Genomic DNA, 20,904 nt, shown 5'->3' with positions numbered 1-20,904 from the left:
AAAAATTATCATACACCTATAAGATAAAAGCAATATCTACAAAACCTCATTTGTAACCGCCCCAGTAGTATGCCAGTCCGGCACAAAAGCTCTAACTTTCACCATTTCCCCATCCCCTGCCCCCTCACCAAGATCTACTTTAAACTCATCAACCTCCGGATCAAAACTCTGCCCTTCACCTCCCAAACTCGTAGCCGTCATAATTTCCAACCTACACAATGCCAATCCTATATTCCCCACATTCCCAAAGAATTTCCCCGCAGACCTCGCCTTCTTGTTTACTCGTGCGATATTACCACCAGTCGGTATCTCCGGTAAAGTAGCCCCAAAAACCGGATCATATAATGGTGTCGTATTCTTCAACGGCTCCGAAGAAGTATACAACTGAACCGGCAATATCCTCTTCCTAACCACACCAGTATGCCGAGTCCGTATCGTCAACTCCTGCCCGACGTAACACCCCTTGTGGAAATTAATCCCAGACATGTAATCAATATTCGATTCCTGCGGTAATCCAGACCCAGACACTATCTCCCCCGGCGTCTCCGGTACCCCCGATAGATACCTCTTAAGCTTATACGTAATCTCATCGTCAGGCGCAGTAACAAGTCCTTCAGACGGCGATACATCCGTCGGAAGCACAACCCTACGTCCCATACCAGGTGCTCTAGGGTCCACACATCCAATCTTGAGATTTGATGGATGATCGACGGCTTCGTCTTCACCCAACCGGAACGAATTCGGAACAGACCATACGTTAAAGTCGTCAACGGCTTTGATAATAAACTTCGATCGAAGTTTATACCGTCGTATATGCTTCAGGAGTTCTGGTGCCAGCTCTGCTCCAACGTCAATCAAGAAAGCAGGGTCATCACTACCATTCGTGAGAAGAGCGTGCCTGGAGTGGTTGGTGGGGTATATGAAGACGTCATAGAGAACCCTTCCCTACATTCTTTCCGTTAGTACTAAGAAATTCGAAATATAACATGTATATATATATTTTCATTAGCGAAAACAATAAACTTACCTGTGCCGTCAAAAACGCAGAATACAGTCCCTCTACATTCTTCGAGTTCGGAACAATATTCGTGGTTATTCCGTGTAGAAATTCCGCAGCATCACGGCCTTGGATCGAGATCAACTTTCTTGAGGAAGAAAGCTTGAAGACCCGATGTTCGGAGGGCGGCGCAGGCGGCAGCAGAACCCTCTGCGACTCCGGGCTGTGAGGGATACCATCACGAAGAGTTTTGGAGGTCGAGATTGACCGCTTTTGAAAGCATGACTGGCAGATATAGCCGAGTCTTTGGAATGTGCTTCGGCGCGACATGGTGGATGAGGATAACTGAGGAAGCGTTTGCAAATGTCACAGGCCCAACAACACGATATTCATGATTTATCAGCAAAAATACCACAGAATCGATACATCCTACATATAAGGCTTCTAGACTAGCCGGAGGCCGGCGGATTTTTCTTTTTCCAAAAAAAATATTCAATTGAAAGTACACACTAGTTAGAAACGCCTGAGAGAATCAATTGAAAGAAATATTAAAAGAGTAGTTATGCCTTAGTTAACATGTATTATCTGATGCATGCTTTTGGAACGTATAGAAGTTTTCATTAAAAGAAAGAGTAAACAGGAATGATTAACGAAAAATTCGGGTATTGGAAGGAAGCCCCCAAAGCTTGTTAGAGGCAACGAACGAAATAAAAACAAGACCCATTCCAGTTTAGTTGTTTTTGGAAAAAAAGCGTTTCGGAGCAAAAGGTGATGGCACAGCGCGCTCAAAGTAAAACCAACAGCGTCTTATCATATCAAAGTGGACAAAGGAAATCAGGTGAATATTGCAGGCCTAATGTCCCAAAGCGGAACGAACGTTATTACCAAGCATAGGAGCATTTGGATTGTTAGTACTGAACGTCTGAGCGTTTGGATTGTTAGTACTGAACGTCTGAGCGTTTGGATTGTTAGTGCCGAACGTCTGAGCGTTTGGATTGAAGGTACCAGGCTTAGTCGTCTCTGGAAGCTGCGCATATGGGCCGGTGTGAGTAGGGCCAGGGGCGTAACCGGTAGGAGCAAATCCAGCCCCGTCAAGGTTGGGAGCACTAGTATCGAAGTCAGCTCCAGAATCACGAGGGGCTCTAAGCTGGGCCCGGCTGCTTCCATGGGGCTTGCGGGTAACATCGACCGGCTTTGGGATGTTCTTGGATTCCTTAGCAGTTCCGATGCTAAAGACAGGAGATTCCCAGCGTTCGCCGTCACGAGCCATATTCTTGTACTTGGTAGCGGCAGTTGAAGTACCACTAGGAAGCTTGATGTCCTTGAACATGGAATCTTCTTGTGTGATGGCAATATTGGCTTTCTTATCAGCGGCGATCTCCTGGGCCTTCTCCTTCTTCTGGGTAAACTCGTGTTGGGCAGCAGACCAGTAGCGTTGGAAGATGTTTCGGGCTCTTTCGGGGTCTGGGTTTTCTCGCAAATCTTCTTCAACCTTGTCTGCCTCGGTCTTGATGGCGTATAGCTTGCGATCAAGATCGGAGAAGGATGTCTTGATTTGCTTTTCAAGAACCTTCTGCAAAGCTGGGCGGACGACCTTCAAGAGAAGTGGCTTAAAGACAGTGAACAGCATTTTGTGCTTGCTTTGCTTAAGCTTGATGTTGACATGCTTGACATCAACGTCAACCTTGTCGATTTGGAAGAAATGGGCGCGATCCTTCTTCTCAGCAGATGACATTTTGATGGTGAAGCTGAAACCTTCACCTCCTAAGTATATGTCCATCAAACCGGTATCAGTGAGCGATGGGAATCCCTGCTTCTTCTTAATATAAAAGCTGACATCCTTTAGGTCACACTGAACTCCGGAAACGGCAAGCATGACTTTCTGCTTGTTCTTGCTAGTGACGTCCTTACGTCCCCAACGGAAGTATGAATCGTTGCCGAACTCGAAGACATTAGGCATGAGGTTGTCTCCTTCGATGACAAGGTTCTCGACGATAACGTCAAACCGTTTATCAGTATACTCAATTCGGGGAACTGGAACATAGCGAACAGTTTCGAAGAATCCAGGGATAATAACGGTAGCAACGTCAGTAACGAGGTGCTTCTTGAAAACAGCCTTGCCATTTGAATCCTTTCCAAGGTTGTTCAGTAACTTTGTGACCGAATCGGCAAATTGCTTGTTCTGAGGATCCTGTGCGAATTGGTCACCCAGATACTTGAATTCATCGACAATGCGGTCAGTATGGCCACGGTAGCGGTCACGGAGGAGGAAGCGGCCACGGTCGTAAAGAATGTCATATTCTTCATTGGCTCTGTCAGTCAAAATGTATCCTTGTTGCTTCAAACACCTGCGGATGTATCCGTCAACATCCTTGAACCACTCCTTCAATTGAGAATCCCTGTCGGCATCCTTATAAACATCATTGATGGCGTCAAAGAGATCTTCAGTGGAAGTACTGTTGGCAAATCGCTCGACAATAACACGAAGTAGGTTCTCTGCAGATTTAAGGTGATTGTCGTCACGGACGGTTGAGACAGACGTATTGGCTTGTTCTCCGACGGCTTTGGTGTGTCCAGCATAGGTTTCAGCAAGATACAACAAGGTATCAACGGCTTGTTGGTAGTCTTCGTGACCCTGGATTTCGACGACCATTTTCTTCAAACGCCAGATTGTTTGATCGCGACGCTCTTGTGGCAGTTTCCCCTTAAGATAATCAGAAGCTCGTCGCTTGTATTCATTGCTCGTTTCGTTAATTTTGTTCTTTTGCTCTTCGAATTGTTGGTCATCTTTGCGGGCATTCAATGTATTCAATCCGGCTTGGAGACCGCCCTGAGCATCGATGCCCGACTGAGAACCGGTTTGATATTCTCCTACTGCCTGTCCAGCAAGACTCTGTGGATCCCTAGAACCCTCCGGATGGGCAGCTGCCGTGGTATCTCCTACAGCTTGTCTGACGTCATCGGTCTTGACCGGTGCATTGCGGTTGAAGGCGCCCTTAGCACGTTCTTGGAGAGAACCACGAGAAAGATCTGGTGCTTCGTGCCAGGTGTTGTCCTCAGCTGGCTTATCAATTTGGTTCAACTGGTCTTGAGATGGCTGGAGCTTTCCTCCTGCCTTTTGGGCGGCATCCGAGGCGATGTCTCGGAACAATATTGTGCAATCCGTAACTACAAGGCAGCAGAATCGTTAGGACATAAAGCAAAAACTAAGCCAGTTGCTGGAGCAGTTTCTAAACTTACGGAGCTTTCTGAATTGACCGTTGGTGATGATCAGGGTTCCTAATGTTCGAAGGCCGGCAAGAGCGTTATCACTATCTTGCTGAGCCTGTTCTTTGCTGACAGGAGCATTGGGAGTCGGACCGCCAACAGTTTTACCAGCGTGTTGGGCGTGCCAGATGAATTCTTGGATGGCTTGGTCATGGTTTTTAGAGAGAAGGAGTAACTTGGCCTCATTGATAACTTTCTTGAGGTCGTCGACTAGAGACTTCCCTTCATCGGAGAGCTTATCACTCGGCGACGAGAGGGCCTTCGATTCTAGGACGCTGTTGAGAGCAACGTCGATCTGTTGGTTAGAGGGGACCTTGCCATTGGCGAAGGCGTTGTAGATTCCGAACAATCTCAATTTGTTCTCGATGTCAGCATCTCGGACCTTTGGGTCCACGGGAACGTTGACCGACATGGCGAAACGACCGTCAGTTTGGTATTTTTGATGAAATTAATGTTTTTTTTGTAGGGTCTTATGATGATGATGATGACCGATGATTGATGGTTGATTAGTGATGAGGGGAGATGAGATGGAATGAGGTCTTGATATTAAACTTGGAGTGGGAGGTTGGTTGATTGTGATGTGATGTAATGTGATGTGATGTGATGAGGGTTGAGGGGAGTTTCGAGAAGTAGACTTCGAGCAGGAAAAAGAAGAAAACAAAGAAGAAAAAGAAGAATATCGTTCTTTATAAATGAAGTAATTAATTAATAATATAATTTATCTATCTTAAGTACCCAGCTGCAGCGTCGGTGCGGTAATGTAATGCAATGCAACGGAATATAGCGCTATAGTGTTTATTGTAAGGTAATGGTGTAATGAGATAGATAATTCTGTTATATAGCGTGAATCGTCTCAGAGAGGAGCAGTTCTATCGGATCTGCCTCTGCTGCGCGCATGGCAGGCTACATTCCTTTATATACCAGCATCATTCTTACTTTCCACCAAACAGCATGAAAACAGAAATGCCTTTTGACATTTGACAGTTTCTGTTTTTCCTGTTTTTTTGGTACTGCATGTCTCTAACGTTGACTTCCCACCCGTTTGGAAAATAGGTTGAGGTGTTAGTAACTATGATATATTAGTGACGAAACAGGAGCGTGTTCTGGCGTTCTAGCTCGTGTATCCGCCACCCGATCACACCAGTTCCAGTTCGATAGATCGGACGAGCCAGACAGCTAATTAACAGTCCTTCGGTGGAACTCAAATATTTGATCACATTGGTAGTAGTGGTGGTGGTTGTTTTTTACCCCTCATGGTGGCCATGTCTATAGTATTGTAGACTTACTTAGCCTAGACTGGGGTATTTTAACAAAGAATTCTCGGAAATTGATACTGAAAGTCCAGTACCAATCTGTCCGAAAAAGAACGAGACATCGCCGGATTAATACTACTTCATTTACTGTCCGTTCATTGCATTGTTACATGTCGTTTTGTATCAACGTTTTGGCTTGAAAGTCGATTATATCGATACCAACTTCGGCAACCTAAGTTTAAGCGTCATAAAAGAGCTCGAAATGTACAAGCACCACATAGTATAAATTATCTACTCAGTTAGATCGATTTTGTTCGAAAATTTGCCCAAATAACCCGGATCTACATCTCAAAGGGAACCTGAGGCGCGTCGTTCGAAAATCCTCAATTGCTCTTCCCATGGCGTAATAGAAGTCCAAAAGTACTGTCGTCATGCGAAAAGCCCAAACGTCATAATGACATCCGTCGCATAAAAATGTGTTGGATGTTGCCAAGCCGCTAACCATTATAAGACAGATCTGTTCCACTTTGGGACATACAACATTGCAACGCGGTTGAGCTTTGGATTCGGATTGCGAACACCAGGAAGCGACTCCCAGGCTAGATCCGGATCGACTTTGGGGGTCCTGTACTGGGCTAGCATGGTTTCGGGTTATGTTCGAGTCATAGATAGGGCACGAGACTCCCTCTGGATCGGGATTGTATGTTTTTGATTCGATTATTCATAATATTAATTGAAACCCATGGTTTGGACCCCGAATCCCTGTTTCTCAGAATATGAACGAAATTCAAATGGATATCTGATTGTAACATAATCCTTGTGCAGGCGCTTGGTACATACTTAAGTAGATAGATATGTGGACTATTAATGCTCTCTTCGCTTAGAAATTACTAGAATATACGTATATACGTCAAGACAATACTTATTTGGTATGGTGCATGCTCTATAAAACATAAGGGCACCATAATTTATAATATTTATTTATTTATTAAATCATAAACCATCGAAGTATCAACAGGCTTAACATTTAATATTTCTAGCCTAATCAGCGTCCGAAATTCCTAGGACCACTCTTGTTAGTCCACAACATATGAAAGCAGGCCTAAACAAGCGACCGCTCCCTGACCGTTGTCTTGGCCTCGGTTCGGGAGCTATTCAATTGGTTTCGCACTTCGGAATAGAACAGAATCTGTTGGTGGGCTCGACTAAAAAATCATACATCTACGCCGCAACATCCATTCAAGGAAAAAGTTCGTAAACCAAATTTAAACATATTATCATGATCTGGCCACGCAGTCTACCACCTTGGCGCCACTTAGAGACCCGTTGGGCGGCGCCGGGGGAGAAATTTATCACAATTAGTGGCGCTCCCGCGGACGCCTCCACCATGTGCACGAAATAGTACCTTTAGATAATCTGTTTCCCCTATTTTCACTGTACTGTTTAACATAGGTACCGACACGCGTGGAAGAAGGCAGGGCCAATGCATGGAAAATAGGGGGATAGTTAAACAAATAAATAGAGTTCAAACGTTAGTTAGCCGGAATCGCATCCTATTTTTATTACCTTCAAAAAGTTTACCGCTTTGGATAATTGCAAAGCTAAGACCAATTGCAAATAAACCCGAGGGGTACGATATATAGTTAGGACTATACTATGGTACGGTTCTTGTTTTTCTACACTCTTTTCGCCTCCTTTATTGCGGCAGCTTTTGCTACAAAATTCTGCAAAGCGCAATCTAATCCATCATGTCCAACAGTGGGCGCGAGAGCACTACAGTGCTCATCCCAGATCTCGAGTAAGTAGTATTTAAATTAAAGACCTATCTATATATATCTCCCCCTTCAGAGAGATAGTAGCCTTAGGACTAGTAATTGGCAGAATTTAAACAGTCTAACACGCTATATTATCAGAACTCAAACAAAAAAGAACAACCTGCACTGCACCCTCGACCACCGTAACAAAGACAATTACAATTAAACCAAGCACCACAAAGACAGTATCGATAACCTCATCTCGAACCATTGTCATTACAAATAGAAGTATCGCCACCAGAACCATCACAACCACAATTCCAACCGTCAAAGAAGAAACGGTAACAACAACAGAAACATTCTTCACACATGGCGAAACTACCAGCACTTCTACGATCACCGAGACAGCACCTGTATTTGAGACATGCAAGGCGGCCCCATCAGGTGGTGCAAAGCTCAGGAAGAGGCGTATATGTACTTCTAGCACACTCAGCCCTAGTTGCAGTAAGTATTTCTCCGCCTATATATATATATATATAGCATTCAATAAACGGATTAATCCGTAGTACTATTTGATTAAATTCACCATACTAACTCAAGTACTTCAAACAGGCTGCCACCTAACAGTCACAAAACGTTCGGGCAGAGCAACCGTGACAAAAACCATCCGCCTCCCAACCTCCACCAAATTCATAACAAAAACAGTCTATAAAACAACTACTACAATCTCTTTCACCGGATCCACATACACCCAAACCGTCACCATCCAAAGCGCCATCTCAACTTTCACAACCACAGAGTCCGTCGCAACAACCTCCACAACCTCTACATCAACCGAAATCGCCGAAACCACCCAAATAGCTCCCTACAGCCCATGCGAAAATCCTTACCTACTCACTGAGATATCAGCTGCCCGTCCCCAGGGTCTTACATGGGACACCAACCCCGGTGATTCCTTGTCAGACTGTTGTCGACAATGCTATCATGGTAAAAACTGTGCATATTTTGCTAGGGCGGAGGATGGCATGCACAGTTTGGCTCGTTACGCCTGAGGCTCCGGTGTTTGGTTGTGCGACAGATAGTTGCGATTGGGGTCGGTATCATGAAGGTTTTAAGCCGGATGGGGAGTTTTCATAAGGTCCTGGTCGTTGTGGTGACATAGGGGCGCAGAGGCGAGCATAAAAGGCAAGTTGAATCGGGACATGCGGTTTTTTGCCATGGCATTTTAGTCAGATATATAAGTACTTAAGTAAGTAGTTAATATAAGATACTTTGTACTAAGTAAATACAGCGTACATGATATCAATATGCTGATAGAACCTTAATATGATGGTCACATCCTGAACCATCTTCTGTATTAGTCTCGTATTGTAGACGCGGCCCACACTTTGCTTCTGTATACTACTTTTAACCATAATAATTAAAAGACTTTAAACCAACATCTAGCTACCAAGACTAAGTAACTACTTAGCTAGCAGAACTAGCTCTCCCCACCGTGTACTAGACCCCTTACTGTGCTAAGCCATGTCCAATTTCACATCAAAACCTCGAACATCCCATACACGAGTAACCAAACCGCCACAAATCAAAAAAAGCCCAGAAACGTGTTGTCAATCCAAAAATACCACATTTCTGCCCAAAACACAGTCACGAACCCAAACCAGCATGGGAGCAAAATTAAAAAGAGTTTTCTTGCAAACCGCATATTAACGGCCGAGCAAAAAGAGAAGCAAAAGAAGAAGCTCAGGCGGTTACCAGGGCTCGAACCTGGGACCTCTCGCATATTGTTGCTAAGAACCCTAAGCGAGAATTATACCACTAAACCATAACCGCTTGATGGAAGAGAGCGTCGAAAATTACTTTTTGAGCGTTTGCACGAACATTGGTTGAAGGATGGAACAGCGAGTAATCGATTCTGAGCGAGGTGCTAGGTGCAAGGTCTCAACTGAGGTTTTGGCTACGAAACTGAACTCATGAAAAGGAAGGTCTTGGCCCGGTAAAATCCAACAAAAGTACCCCAAGTCCCTAGATGTTTACATAGTAGCATGCATGAGCATATGGGCTTGACTGGAAAGGATACTAACACACTGAACGGACCGGAGCTCGATATAAATAGCTCGAAGCCCGGTCCTAGCTCTAGTAGCTATCTTTGTAGTTGTCTAAATCGAATATGCCACACCCTAATTAATCCAGGAATCGTTACTTGTGTAATACGTAGTGTGGTACCAACTATTGCTAATAGCAATAATAGCCATACAAGAAACATTGGCAATGTTACTCAACTATGACTAAGACCCGTCCCCCAAAAACTCTGGAAGGAAATACCCCCATTCTTTCAACCTCCAATCGTCCCATAGGCAGTCTACAACCATAGCACACACATTCTCCTGATTCGGCGAAATCCAGGTCCTAGATACACGCGAATATTTAGTATCTTTAATCCTTGGTACAGCTATTTGTCCGGTTATGCCCTTAATCAGCCGCCGTGGAGGTGGGCGGCAATACCAAGTCTGACCGGGCCTAGTATATGTTTCTTTTGTGATCTCTTCAGTTTCCAAATACCGTATTCTAAGAGCAGTCGTGAAGTAAAGATGGGTTCTGAGGGCAACGTTCATTTTATGGCAGTTTGGAGTATCATCCCAGTCAATCCACGGGAATAAGCAATCACCATCGTTTGCGGTGGCGAAAAGCCAGTCTGCTGATTTTTTTCGATTTCCCAGGTTCTCTAGAAACTCCACATGTTTTCCTGGGTTCCAATCCCGCATTGAGAACATAAATGAAATCGAATCATCCATCCATTCGGCTTCTGTTTGTCTCGATGGCGATTCTAGATTTGGATTTACTCTTAGTTATCTTGTCCCAAAATACCCAGATGATCTAGTTATCCTTCGATATTTAAAAAAGAGAAGAAAACTGAAAATATCTTACCTTTTTTACGGCGTACCTGCCGATGCAATGCTTCGAACAGATTGCAGTCCACACCTAGCCCCTTCCCCAAGGCTTCCCTATAAACCGCCATTGGAAGCTCAGACCAGAGTTTATCAAGAACAACACCCACCTCTTTGAAATCCCAATAATTCCACTGATCCCACAAGATATAGAATACCTCCTGTTGGATTTGTGGTATCATTTTTTCAGAAATCTCGAGATAGGTATTGTACGTTGAGCTCGATATTGGAAATTTCGGATGATTCACGAATCGCATGGCGACCATGATGTGCGCTCTATAGATCGCCATGATGACTCTCGTTCTTTCACCCCACGTCGGGGAACGGTAAATCTGGGGTGGTGGGTAGTGAGATTCAAGTTGGTTTTTCATGAATATATAGGCGAGTTTTTCTATCTGCATATGGGTGATTGTCATGTTAAAAGTAGCTTGCGGGCTAAGTGTCTTAACCAGAGCCGCTGGGGTTAGTTGTATATTTGGGTCTTGGGTACTCGTTTCGTCGTCGCCATCTTCGGAGTGTTTTGGTGGAACTAGCGACTGCAATAATTGTGAAGCTTCATCTGATTTGTTCAACGTCGAGTTCAACAATGCGAGAGGCGCGAAGAAGTCATTTTGGATCTCCTTCCAATATAGTTGCTTGACGATATGGGTGTTTTCTGCGACAATTTCTCCTATATAAGGGAAGGCGAGACAGAGATTGTCGAGGTCGGGTTTATTATCGATTGTATGTAGAATTTGGTAGATGGCGTCGAGAGGAATGGATGTAAGAGATAGCTTGACTTTGGCCATTTCGTAAAGCCAAACTATAACGGTAAGTATATATAAGCTCGAATGAAGGTTATAATTCTATGAGGTCGAATTGAATTAAATATATTTCAACAATGGCACGGGTGCGATTTTGTGCTGGAATGTTAAATCAAATATCCTAAATTTACTAGATCCATGGAATTCAGCTGAGTGGATAGCCATGCATCCGCTGGTGTCCCTTTTACCGCAAATATACGATAATATTATCATCGAACATCTAGCAGATCTGGGATATTCAAGATCACCAGTCACTTCTAGGTATATTCAAGAATCTCGCAGTCAGGACCACTCGAGCTCCTTGTATATCTAGACCGTATATTACGGTTCGAATATCTTCCAAGTTTCGAATATCTTCGAATAAAAAGCCAATCAAACTTATAGGAAAAAGTGGCAGTCCCTCTTTAGGCTCCGAGAAGAAAGAGATTCACTTTGTTCATCCTCTTTGGTTCTAGCTCTTCGGTAGAAGCCGCCTACCAGAGCCTAGGTTCCCCTCGTACGCCCCTAAACAGCATAGGAGCAAAAATGTATTAGCTTATTGCTTTTAGTCGTTGTCATAACATTTGAAACGGGGAGCGTTAGTAGTTGTTGACAATGAATTCGCCCGTAAGTTAGCCCGAACCATCGGATTGATGGCGGGGTATAGTAGTACCTAGGCACCGTTTATAGTCAGCATTTCCGAAGTCGAGTTGCCTCAATTATGTTTTTGGGAGAATACAACGGGTGGGCCGTTCGAAGTCGTCATGATGTCGATATGCAATGTTATCGATAATTATCCCGGACGCCCGGTTACTCAATTCGTTGAGATCGTTGGATAATAGAAAGTGGTTAGCCCGGATCTGTGATAGATTCTCGCCTAGGAGCTATGCTCCCAGTTACCGTGTCTAGCTCCCCTGCCTTGTCTTGGCTCTCTAACAACCACCCACCTCACCACGCGCGAGATTATCCCCGCCACCATTTTAAAGCAGTACATCATTAACCCCCCCTCCTCATCTTCCCCCCTAATCCCACATACCGGCACCACCATTACCATCGCGAACGATGTCGAACCCTCGAACTTCTACGACATCCCTCATGAACGGCCAAGCTACTCCCGACAGTCGCGCGCCTTCCTCACATCCTCAATCCGTCGACGAGGTAATCGCAGACATCAACGGTGCAATCGACAAGTTAACCGATAAATTTACCACTGCATCAAAAGAGTTCTTTGGAAGACGTGAGCACTCTCTTTCTCCCGATATTTAGAAGAAAAGAGACATATGTAAACATATACTAACCCTCTTCCAACAGTGGATGAAATCTCCACCCGGCTAGATGTTCTCGAACAATCAATCCTAGCTTCCCATACCAACGAATCCGGCGGCACTGCTGCCACTACTGCGAACGGTAACAACGTAGAAGCAGAATTAGGTGGTGTTCTGGAGAAGAAGGAACCAACCGGAAGCGATACCGCTACCACTTCTGCCGCGCCAGCGAATGCCGAGTTCAAGGAATAGGGTCCCTTGCGTAAAACCGCTGCCCAACTTGCTGGTCCGATACTCCATAGGGATAGATTGATGATCGAATAAGAGAAAAATAAATGGGAGTATTTAGGGAAGAGAAATATAGAAGAGGAAGGATTTAAATTGGTGTATGGAAATCATGTTTTGAGGATGAAGTGCTCACGAGAGAGATTATGTTGGCGGTTGGATTTTTGTAAAGAGTGAAGCTGCATAGCGTTTGGCGTTTTTCTTTTGCTGGAGAAACCTGTGTTTTTTGAGCTTTGCATGACTTCATTGATTAAATGTTACCTTAGCAATTCGAGTGGAGCTTCTAGATCTGAATGTATCGACCTGATTCAAAAACTTTTATTCTCGACAGTATAGTAGATATCTACTTAGGTACACTGTTCGGGAAACCTCCCTTCAATGTCTTTCAAGATATTTACTTCCTTAATTTACAAATGACATAACTTATCTGGTCTCGTTAGGCCTATCCCACTCAGAGTTAAATTGCAAAATTTACAACTCGTCCTTCTCAGCATCCTTCTTCTCAACAACTGGCTCCTCCTCTCCAGAGAACCTCTTCAAGATATTCTGACGCTGAGTAATATCATCAACCTTATCAACGTGTAGTCCGCCTTTAGTAACCATCTTTGTCAGCCTCTCCAACTCATTCTTAACATAGTCCTTCTTCTCCTCCAACTTCTTCGCAACCTTAACATAATAAGCTGCATATTTATGTTCAAGACCCTTAACCTTCTCTACAAACTCATCATGAACACCGACAAGTCCCTTAGGCAATTTATCTCTAATGATATTGTCAAGAACTTCGATTCTTCCAGCCTTGGCGTTTAACCCACCGCCGGGGAGACGGTTAAGACCGGCCTGTTCATTGATGTATTCAACCAAACCCTCGATCTTGCGGTCACCATCGTGGTGGATTGGTTCGGATGATCCGGCTGGGAAGTATTTGAGGGTTGGGTAGCTTTCGATTTCGTATTTGACACATGCGATTTTGGCGGAGACTTCGTCACAGTTGACTTCGGCGATTACGACGCTGGGTTCACGAGCGAAGGATGTGGCGAGCTGTTCGTAGATTGGAGCGAGCATCTTGCAATCTATTGAAATAGCATTAGTCAATCACCCTTATAGAACCTCTAAAAGGAAACCAGAAAGTGGAAAAAAAGGGAAAGAGGGGAAAGAGGCAGACTAACATCCACACCAAGGAGCATAAAACTTGACAAAAACACCCTTAGAAGGATCATTCGCCACAGACTCAAAGTTCGCATCCGTAAGAGTCTTAACAGGGGATTCTGGTTCCTTCTTAGCACCACCGGCGCCCTTAGGGTTGATACCAGTCTTATCGGTGATATATTTGCTCATGGCATCGAGGGTACGCCCGGAATCGTAGGTAATTGGCTTTTCGGATTTGCCATCGAACCATTTGAGAGTAGGGAATCCCTTGACCTCGAAACGTTTCCCGAGTTCACGGTGCTCTGGTAAAGTTCAATGGGTGAGTATACATTATTCTATAGCTGGAACGGAGGGAAGCGGAATTGTACATACTATCAGCATCAACCTTGGCAATAACAACCTTGTCCTTTACGGACTCAAAGGCGTCTCCTAACTCATCATATGTCGGGGCCATCTTCTTGCAATCTAATCACAATATCCGAATCAAATCAACTTCCATGCTTCTTGTACCAAATATGATAAAGGTCCGGGGTCAGACGAGCAAAAGGCTACTCACGTCCGCACCATGGCTATAACACCAATCCGTTAGTACATGCACACCCTAATAATACAGATTAGAGAATAAATACAAGGAATACTCACAGCAAAGAACTTGACCAAAGCTGGTCTCCCACTGTTCGTGATAATCTCATCAAAGTTCTTGGGTGTAAGATCAATGACGTTACTGCCCGCCGCCACGACGACGGCATAGAGCAGCACGGAAGCCGCAGAAATGAATTTCATGGTCGCGTCAAAAACAAAAAAGAGAACAATACTAAAAAAATTGCAATGCTTTTTAATCGAATAAGATACTAAGAATAGAGATTGGGGGAAGAGGATGAAGAAAAGATGAATTGGAAAGTGGAATCAGCAAAAGCTGGGGATGCAATGATATAAATGTGTCCGGATCCCCACAGCCAATAGCTTAGACGACAGACGTGCGTGCTTGGTAATAGCGCCCGGTGGGATACCCGGGAGGCCCCGAACAACACCCGGGAAGACTATCGATAACGCCACGGGCCCCGGGAGCCCCAAAACTGCGTCACCGAAAAAATTCAAAATCTTTAAGCGACAGCCCACTTCGAACACACCCCATCCCATCCATCCATCTTCCAAGGAAAACCACTTCATCGACATCCTCCCACGCGACCTCTCTACCATCGCTCTACTTTAACTCTATCATACAAATACACTACCAAGCTAACTCACTCCCTTCATAAAAGCCAAACCCGAACCCGACAGGGAAAAAAAAGAGAGAAATAAACCGAATCTTATATCGAAAAAATGGTCCAACTAGTCGAAGTTCCCGACGAGCACTACGACGAAAAGCAAACTGGTCCCGAAGAAGATGACGCCTACTACACAGACACAGACTCATCAATCACCGACGACGGTGCTTCAGATGCTTCGGACACCTCTTCCCTCGCCGATCTAGACTCGGAAACCTTCTACGATCGTATCGTCGCCTTAAAGGATATTGTCCCACCTGGTCGGCGCGCACAGATCTCAAGATCTTTCAATGGTGCTTATGGACTGATAACTTCGGGTCTATCACTGGGTGGGAAGACCTTGTGGGTTTTGAGTACCTCGGCTTTGTTGTTGGGTGTGCCCTATGTTCTTGCTTGGCAGGAAGAACAGCAAGTTATTGAGATGGAGAAGGAGATGCAAATGCAGCAGAACTTGAATGAGGTTAGTACTTCTACCACTATTTCGGTATCTCCTATACATGTATAGCTTCGAAATAGGAGGATTCATCGGGATACCAGCCGATTGGCCTTGAAATTGTAAATGAAATGCAAGGAGAAGAAGTTTATGTACTAACGAAATATACCTCGTCTCATAGCTCATCACACCCGGCTCGAAATCCTCACTCGGTCAGCCAGAGCTCCCAAAGCGGTAGATGAAATATAATAATACCGTCCTATTCCATTTCTTTATTCTCTAGGGGAGGAAAACAGGAAGGAATAGGGTCAATAAATCTACAGCACCTTCAAACTCCTCTCTTCCCAAATCTTAGCTAGCTTTATCCTATTTTTTACGACCGCTAGCTACTACCTATTACATGACTTCCACTAGCAATAAATAGTTTATTTGGTTGTGGAGCGGTGGTGAAGGTGGTGGTGGTGGTGGTGGCAGGTCGGTAGCGGTGTAGAAATCACGATATCCACGTCCTTCGCCTTCTTGTATTATAGACTTGGTGTCGTCAACCTCTTATCTTTCATTCTAGTGACATCTGCTTGTTTTCAAATGACCCCGCTCTGTATATATAATCAACTTCTTTTTGTTGCTCTTCGTGCGACTACCACTCACGGATTACTATTACCTCCTACTTAAACTCTTGCTATCTCCTGTTACCGTCTCGCGTGAGCTACCTACCCTCTCGAGTTGATGACGTAAATCGGGAATTGATTTCGTGATCAGCTTACTATATATAGTACTATGGTTCTTCAATTGCTACTACTACGTTGATACTAAGTATTGAAATCAAAAGTCATGCAGTACGAGACTAGGCCACATGCGTTCTACGGTACCTATAAGGTATGTACTATAGACGGGCATCATTTGGTGGGACGAGTGTTCTTCATTTTCTCCTAAAATAATGCTAACGCTAAAGACAAAACAACCTTCGCTATGAGAAAGCACTCCTCGAAATGCAGGCTAAAGTTGCGTGATAAGGAAAAATATCAAAAGAGGAAACGTAAGGGGAGATTCTCAGAATGAAGGGGGTTGATGAAGAGGAGGGTTGGTCTAGGATTTCGGCTCCTGGGAGGATATCAGGATCTAAAACCCGAAGGAAGAGGTTATAATGGAATCAACTCGTGAGAAGATACCCTTTGGATACAAAACCTTCCCGTTTAAAAGCATGTTTACGGGAGGACTTCATCTCGCTAGGCCTTCTAAGAAGAAAGGGGGAAATATTGGTGGGCCAGAGAACCAAATAGATTTTGATAGCAAGAACACCCGTCCCTTTTCTGAAATTTCTTTTTTCTTCCTGTCGTCCACCAGATCGTAACAGGTCCGGATGTGTAAGTAGGTGTGGAAGCTTGTCCTTGTAATGGCTAGAGAAGCTCGTATTGTCATGTCGTCGGGGGAAGCCCATATCGTAATAATGATGGTGGAATTCCAATCGTAACAAAGCTGGGGGATTTGTATCGTGATAGTGTGAAGATAGTTCAATCATGATAAAAAACGGGTAACCCGTATCGTAAACAGGCGGGTATTTGAGTAAGTAAGTGGAGAGGTGTGTATCATACACGTGTACGGAGGCATGTTGCGATTGTGTCGTTAATTCGAAAAGTGGAGAGTTTCATATCAAGATTAGATGATTGGAGTTTGCGTCGTAGGCAAGTGAAGGAAATTTAATAGGTGAGAAAAATGTTAATTTGGAGAACAAGAGAATCCATCGGATGGTTTCTTAGTGTCCTCCTCGCCGGTTCTCGTCCCACTGATCCTTTCGCTCTCGGTATTCTTTAGTTTCATCCTCATCGTCAAGGAAGACGTAGTCATCAGAATCGGAAGATTCGTCGCCGTTGTGATTTTCGTCAAGTAAAATTTCGTCGCTAGAGTCGGAGTCAATAGCCGCTCTAGTTCGGATTCTCCCGATGCCATGATATCGGACCCTTATCCCTGGTCGATCTGTTGGTCTAGATGGCAGACTGGCTTGGGTCGTCTGATGAGCATTTTGTCCAGTCTCAGAAAGACTAGGTTGGCGTTTAAGTAGACTAGCCAGCGTTCTGGGAGGACCGATTTCATTTCCAGGGGCCCCTCTTCTGATTTCCTGAGCATTTTGTTTCTCAATTGGGGCAGAAGCCTTGTCGGCGCCCTTCTTTTTTCCTGTGCCTGGGCCATATCGCTTCCTGAACCTAAGAGTCTTACCCTTCCTATCCTGTCTGATTTCTAATGAGCGCGCGTGGGTCCTGGTAAGCTTTTCGAGAAACCCAAATACCTTTGGGGTACCGTCTTCGGCTCTTTCTTCAAGAAGTCTTTGGACAATGTCACCAATGAACTCGAATGAGGCCCCGCCAGCATGGTTTCGATTCAGGTACCCGCCTTCAATAATATGCCCGAATTCTTGCATTCTTTCGCGGACCCAGGCCTTAAGAGCTCTCTCCCACTGTCGGAGAGCGTGGTAGTTTGTGATGAGCTCCGTGCATCGCCTAAGGTAAGGGAGAGTTCAAATTAGCTGCTTCCATTCTCGGAGTCTAGGAGGTATGCGGTTTCGAAGCTTCTTACTCACCTGCCAACGTTAAAGCGCATCGACGGGGTCCGGGGCGGTCCAGGCAGGTCGCTGTCCGAGCTCTTTATCATATCCTCGGGTCTGTGCCCCCTGTTTGACTTGTAGGGTGTGCCGCTGAAACCGACGGAGAATCTAACTCCGTGGCGTCGGCCACAGATACTGCAACGGACCCGAGTACCCGGGTCGCAAAAATCGAGCCCCTCAGTCTCCCTATTGCGTCTAACTGGCGGCCCAATATTCATATTGGGCCGACGCAGTTCCTCTCCGAAATCGCGACGCCAAACGTCGCAGACGACATCTAAGATGCCGTCTCCAGTTCCAATCAGGGCCCGAATTCCCTGACTGATGAGAAGGACAAGTCTTTCTCGGGCCTGGGCTGTTTGGGGCTCCCCGGTGCCAGACCTCGTTTGAAAGAAGATGCCGTGTACCATCTGGAAGAGAAGGGCTCGCATGGCATCGGCATTGCTCTCGATCTTCATGATCGAGAGCTTTGCGAAGGCCTCTGCCTTCGTCTTCCGGGCGATCTCAGCTGTCTCCATCTCATCGTCGTCCTCCTCCTGCTTTGCGTTCCTCCTGGATCTGCGCAAGGAGGTAGGCACAGCAGAAGAGGGAGGGACTCTGGCGCGGGGCATAGGGCGGGCAGTGGCGCGGGTGGAACGAGTTTGGGCGCCGGGCGCGGTAACGGCAGACGCGGCAACGGCAGAAGCGGCGGTAGTAGGAACAGCAACGGCAGAATCTGGGGCAGAAGCAGGGCCCGAGACAGGGTTTCCAGATTCCTGGACAAACGGGGAGATAAATGGCCTATCCCTGTAGCCTAGGTTGACCAAGTCCATGTGCCTCCAGGGCTCGCGACCGAGCCCTGCCTTCTGGTTCTCCTTGCCAGGAGCCGGATTGGTGGTTGTTGGCCCCTCTTTGCTCTTAGAGGCGGCCACGCCCTTGTTGTTACCTAGTGGACTTTCGTCCACATTGATGTCAGACAAGGGGCCAGTCATGGCCCCGTCTCCTTCGTTATCCGCGGTTGCAGAAGAGGGCTCGTCGCCCAAGAGCGGCCCAATGTCTGAATCCATGGTTTCGGACGGTGCGATAAGCTCCGTCCTCTTACTTGGCTCAGGCGAAGACTCTGGTGATGGCCTTGGCCTCTTTTGGGAGGCACGACGCGACATCCCTTCTGCCTTAGATGCTTTCACGGGGGTAGACTCCGATAATTCTACAGGGGCGGGAGCCGAGGGAGCACGCGTCGAGACTGCCTCACCAGCAAGCCTCAATTCTAGGAGAGGACTAATTTGATCGGAGGGTGCTGTTCCCTCGGAAAGTCTTGGACTGGTAACTGGACTGGCCCTCTCTAGAGCCGAGGGACTTGAAAGATGGGAAAGGTTCGTTGTAGATGTTAGATGAGAAGAAGAATTAGATGCAACCTGTTGTGAAGAAAGGGTTGTTACAGATGATGATTGGAGAGGAGTCGCTGCAGCAGCTTGATGAATTCGAAGGCTTTGTGCAACGGGTCGATCGTGGTGGTCAGGATGGTCAGGATGAAATCCAAAAGAATGAAATGGGTTTGAAGTTTGAGGGTTGTGAATATCTGAAGGGCTGATATCTCGTGGAGCAGGGTTACCATTTCCCTGGGCTGGAAGCATATTAGAGTTTCCCGTAGGCGTGCCTCGCATTTGGAAATCAGCATGGTATTGTTGAGGCTGTTCGGCGGATGTATTATCCTGCGGGCTTCTTGACACCCTTGGAGGTACTGGTGCATATGTTCGTGGATCTGGATTGGCTTGTGGGAAATTTGGGATAGGTTGGCTTCGGGCATAAGCTTGTGGGCACCCATAACTTTCATGGGGATTTGGAGCAACTTGGTCTGGATGATTCGGGTTCTGTGGGTACGTTTGAGCCTGTTGGAGGTTTGGGGCAGGCTGATTTTGGCCATATCCTCGCGGAAATTGCTGTGCTTGTTGAGGACCCGGGTCTAGTCTGGCAGGATCTGGGCCATATCCGGCCAAAACCCGCCGGTACTGCCTGGTCGATTGTGGAAACCTCAGAGCTTGTGTACCCATTGGATTGACTGCGAAATAACAGTGTAAGTTTATACACAACTTCTGAGAGCAGGTCAGAGTAGGCTTACCAGTAGGGGCGGATCCAGGGGGGGCTGCTTGATCGTTGTGGCCGTGGGAGGATTGAGTCAGACGGCGACATTCTTGATTTGCAGCTTCTCCAAAAGCGACTAGGCTTCCGATTAGATCACGGTGAACCCTGGGGTCGACTTTGCTGACTTCTTTCATGAGATAGTGATACTCCTTTTCTCTTTCAGATGGCGAGAAGGGCTTTGACCTCAATCTCTCCTGTTCCTCTAGAATATTGGGTAGTATTTTTATGGGTGATCGTCGTTGACGGACTGGTGGTTGTGGGTTCGAAGCTACCACACCTTCGATTTGGGCCGTGTGGGACAAGCTTGGACCCTGGGGCGTACCGTGCAGACCTTGGTGTGAAATCGGAGGGGGATTTTGAGATATACCTAGTGGAGGGGGATGGAGCGTATGTTGGGGGGTCCCTTGTACTCGATGTGAAATTTGATGTTCACTTTGGGGGGTTCCCTGGGGCACACTTTGCAGATCCTGGTGTGAACTCTGGGGGGGGTTTTGAGGTGTACCTAGTAGAGTAGGTTGGGGCGTGCCTTGGGAGGTCCCTTGTACTTGATACGAAACCTGGTACTCATTTTGGGGGGTTTCCTGAGGCGCATCCTGAGAAGGGCCTTCAGTTGGATGCTCAGACGGAGAGTCCCGTTCCTCTCTAGCGTCTAGATGATTGTTCTCCGTAGGCTTATCCATTTTGAGCTTGAAGGAAGTCGGATATCAATTGGTTAAAAGGGTGCTGGTGTATGATGTATTTGCGTGCACGTGTGTTTAGGATCAAAAAGCAGTTTTTTTTTGATCAAAA

General features: G+C 45.9%; 8 protein-coding genes across 8 annotated transcripts; 3 read left to right on the top strand and 5 right to left on the bottom strand.

Moving 5' to 3' along the window:
• Positions 1-36: 36 nt before the first annotated feature.
• On the bottom strand, positions 37-1,327 carry AOL_s00004g482 (uncharacterized protein; the record flags this gene model as incomplete). The annotated part of the gene is made up of 2 exons (XM_011119131.1): positions 37-945; positions 1,028-1,327. The coding sequence occupies 2 exons, from the start codon at positions 1,325-1,327 to the stop codon at positions 37-39; spliced, it is 1,209 nt and encodes a 402-aa protein (XP_011117433.1).
• Positions 1,328-1,850: 523 nt separating this feature from the next.
• Positions 1,851-4,676, bottom strand: AOL_s00004g481 (uncharacterized protein; the record flags this gene model as incomplete). The annotated part of the gene is made up of 2 exons (XM_011119130.1): positions 1,851-4,165; positions 4,238-4,676. 2 exons carry the CDS (start codon positions 4,674-4,676, stop codon positions 1,851-1,853), a joined length of 2,754 nt encoding a protein of 917 aa, XP_011117432.1.
• A 2,589-nt stretch (positions 4,677-7,265) lies between these two features.
• AOL_s00004g480 (uncharacterized protein) lies at positions 7,266-8,323 on the top strand (the record flags this gene model as incomplete). Its single annotated transcript, XM_011119129.1, has 3 exons — positions 7,266-7,315; positions 7,447-7,775; positions 7,884-8,323. 3 exons carry the CDS (start codon positions 7,266-7,268, stop codon positions 8,321-8,323), a joined length of 819 nt encoding a protein of 272 aa, XP_011117431.1.
• A 1,236-nt stretch (positions 8,324-9,559) lies between these two features.
• Positions 9,560-11,007, bottom strand: AOL_s00004g479 (uncharacterized protein; the record flags this gene model as incomplete). The annotated part of the gene is made up of 2 exons (XM_011119128.1): positions 9,560-10,098; positions 10,200-11,007. The coding sequence occupies 2 exons, from the start codon at positions 11,005-11,007 to the stop codon at positions 9,560-9,562; spliced, it is 1,347 nt and encodes a 448-aa protein (XP_011117430.1).
• Positions 11,008-12,063: 1,056 nt separating this feature from the next.
• On the top strand, positions 12,064-12,518 carry AOL_s00004g478 (uncharacterized protein; the record flags this gene model as incomplete). Its single annotated transcript, XM_011119127.1, has 2 exons — positions 12,064-12,238; positions 12,313-12,518. The coding sequence occupies 2 exons, from the start codon at positions 12,064-12,066 to the stop codon at positions 12,516-12,518; spliced, it is 381 nt and encodes a 126-aa protein (XP_011117429.1).
• A 504-nt stretch (positions 12,519-13,022) lies between these two features.
• Positions 13,023-14,480, bottom strand: AOL_s00004g477 (uncharacterized protein; the record flags this gene model as incomplete). Its single annotated transcript, XM_011119126.1, has 5 exons — positions 13,023-13,621; positions 13,718-13,999; positions 14,070-14,162; positions 14,254-14,266; positions 14,340-14,480. 5 exons carry the CDS (start codon positions 14,478-14,480, stop codon positions 13,023-13,025), a joined length of 1,128 nt encoding a protein of 375 aa, XP_011117428.1.
• A 540-nt stretch (positions 14,481-15,020) lies between these two features.
• AOL_s00004g476 (uncharacterized protein) lies at positions 15,021-15,636 on the top strand (the record flags this gene model as incomplete). Its single annotated transcript, XM_011119125.1, has 3 exons — positions 15,021-15,425; positions 15,482-15,520; positions 15,580-15,636. 3 exons carry the CDS (start codon positions 15,021-15,023, stop codon positions 15,634-15,636), a joined length of 501 nt encoding a protein of 166 aa, XP_011117427.1.
• A 1,515-nt stretch (positions 15,637-17,151) lies between these two features.
• AOL_s00004g475 (uncharacterized protein) lies at positions 17,152-20,795 on the bottom strand (the record flags this gene model as incomplete). The annotated part of the gene is made up of 3 exons (XM_011119124.1): positions 17,152-17,893; positions 17,974-20,032; positions 20,093-20,795. 3 exons carry the CDS (start codon positions 20,793-20,795, stop codon positions 17,152-17,154), a joined length of 3,504 nt encoding a protein of 1,167 aa, XP_011117426.1.
• Positions 20,796-20,904: the final 109 nt, after the last annotated feature.

The sequence above is a fragment of the Orbilia oligospora genome, assembly GCF_000225545.1.
Source record: "Orbilia oligospora ATCC 24927 unplaced genomic scaffold scaffold00004, whole genome shotgun sequence".
Lineage (NCBI taxonomy): Eukaryota > Fungi > Ascomycota > Orbiliomycetes > Orbiliales > Orbiliaceae > Orbilia > Orbilia oligospora.
The sequence above is the reverse complement of the archived record's forward strand: the minus strand, read 5'-3'. Positions and strand labels throughout refer to the sequence as shown.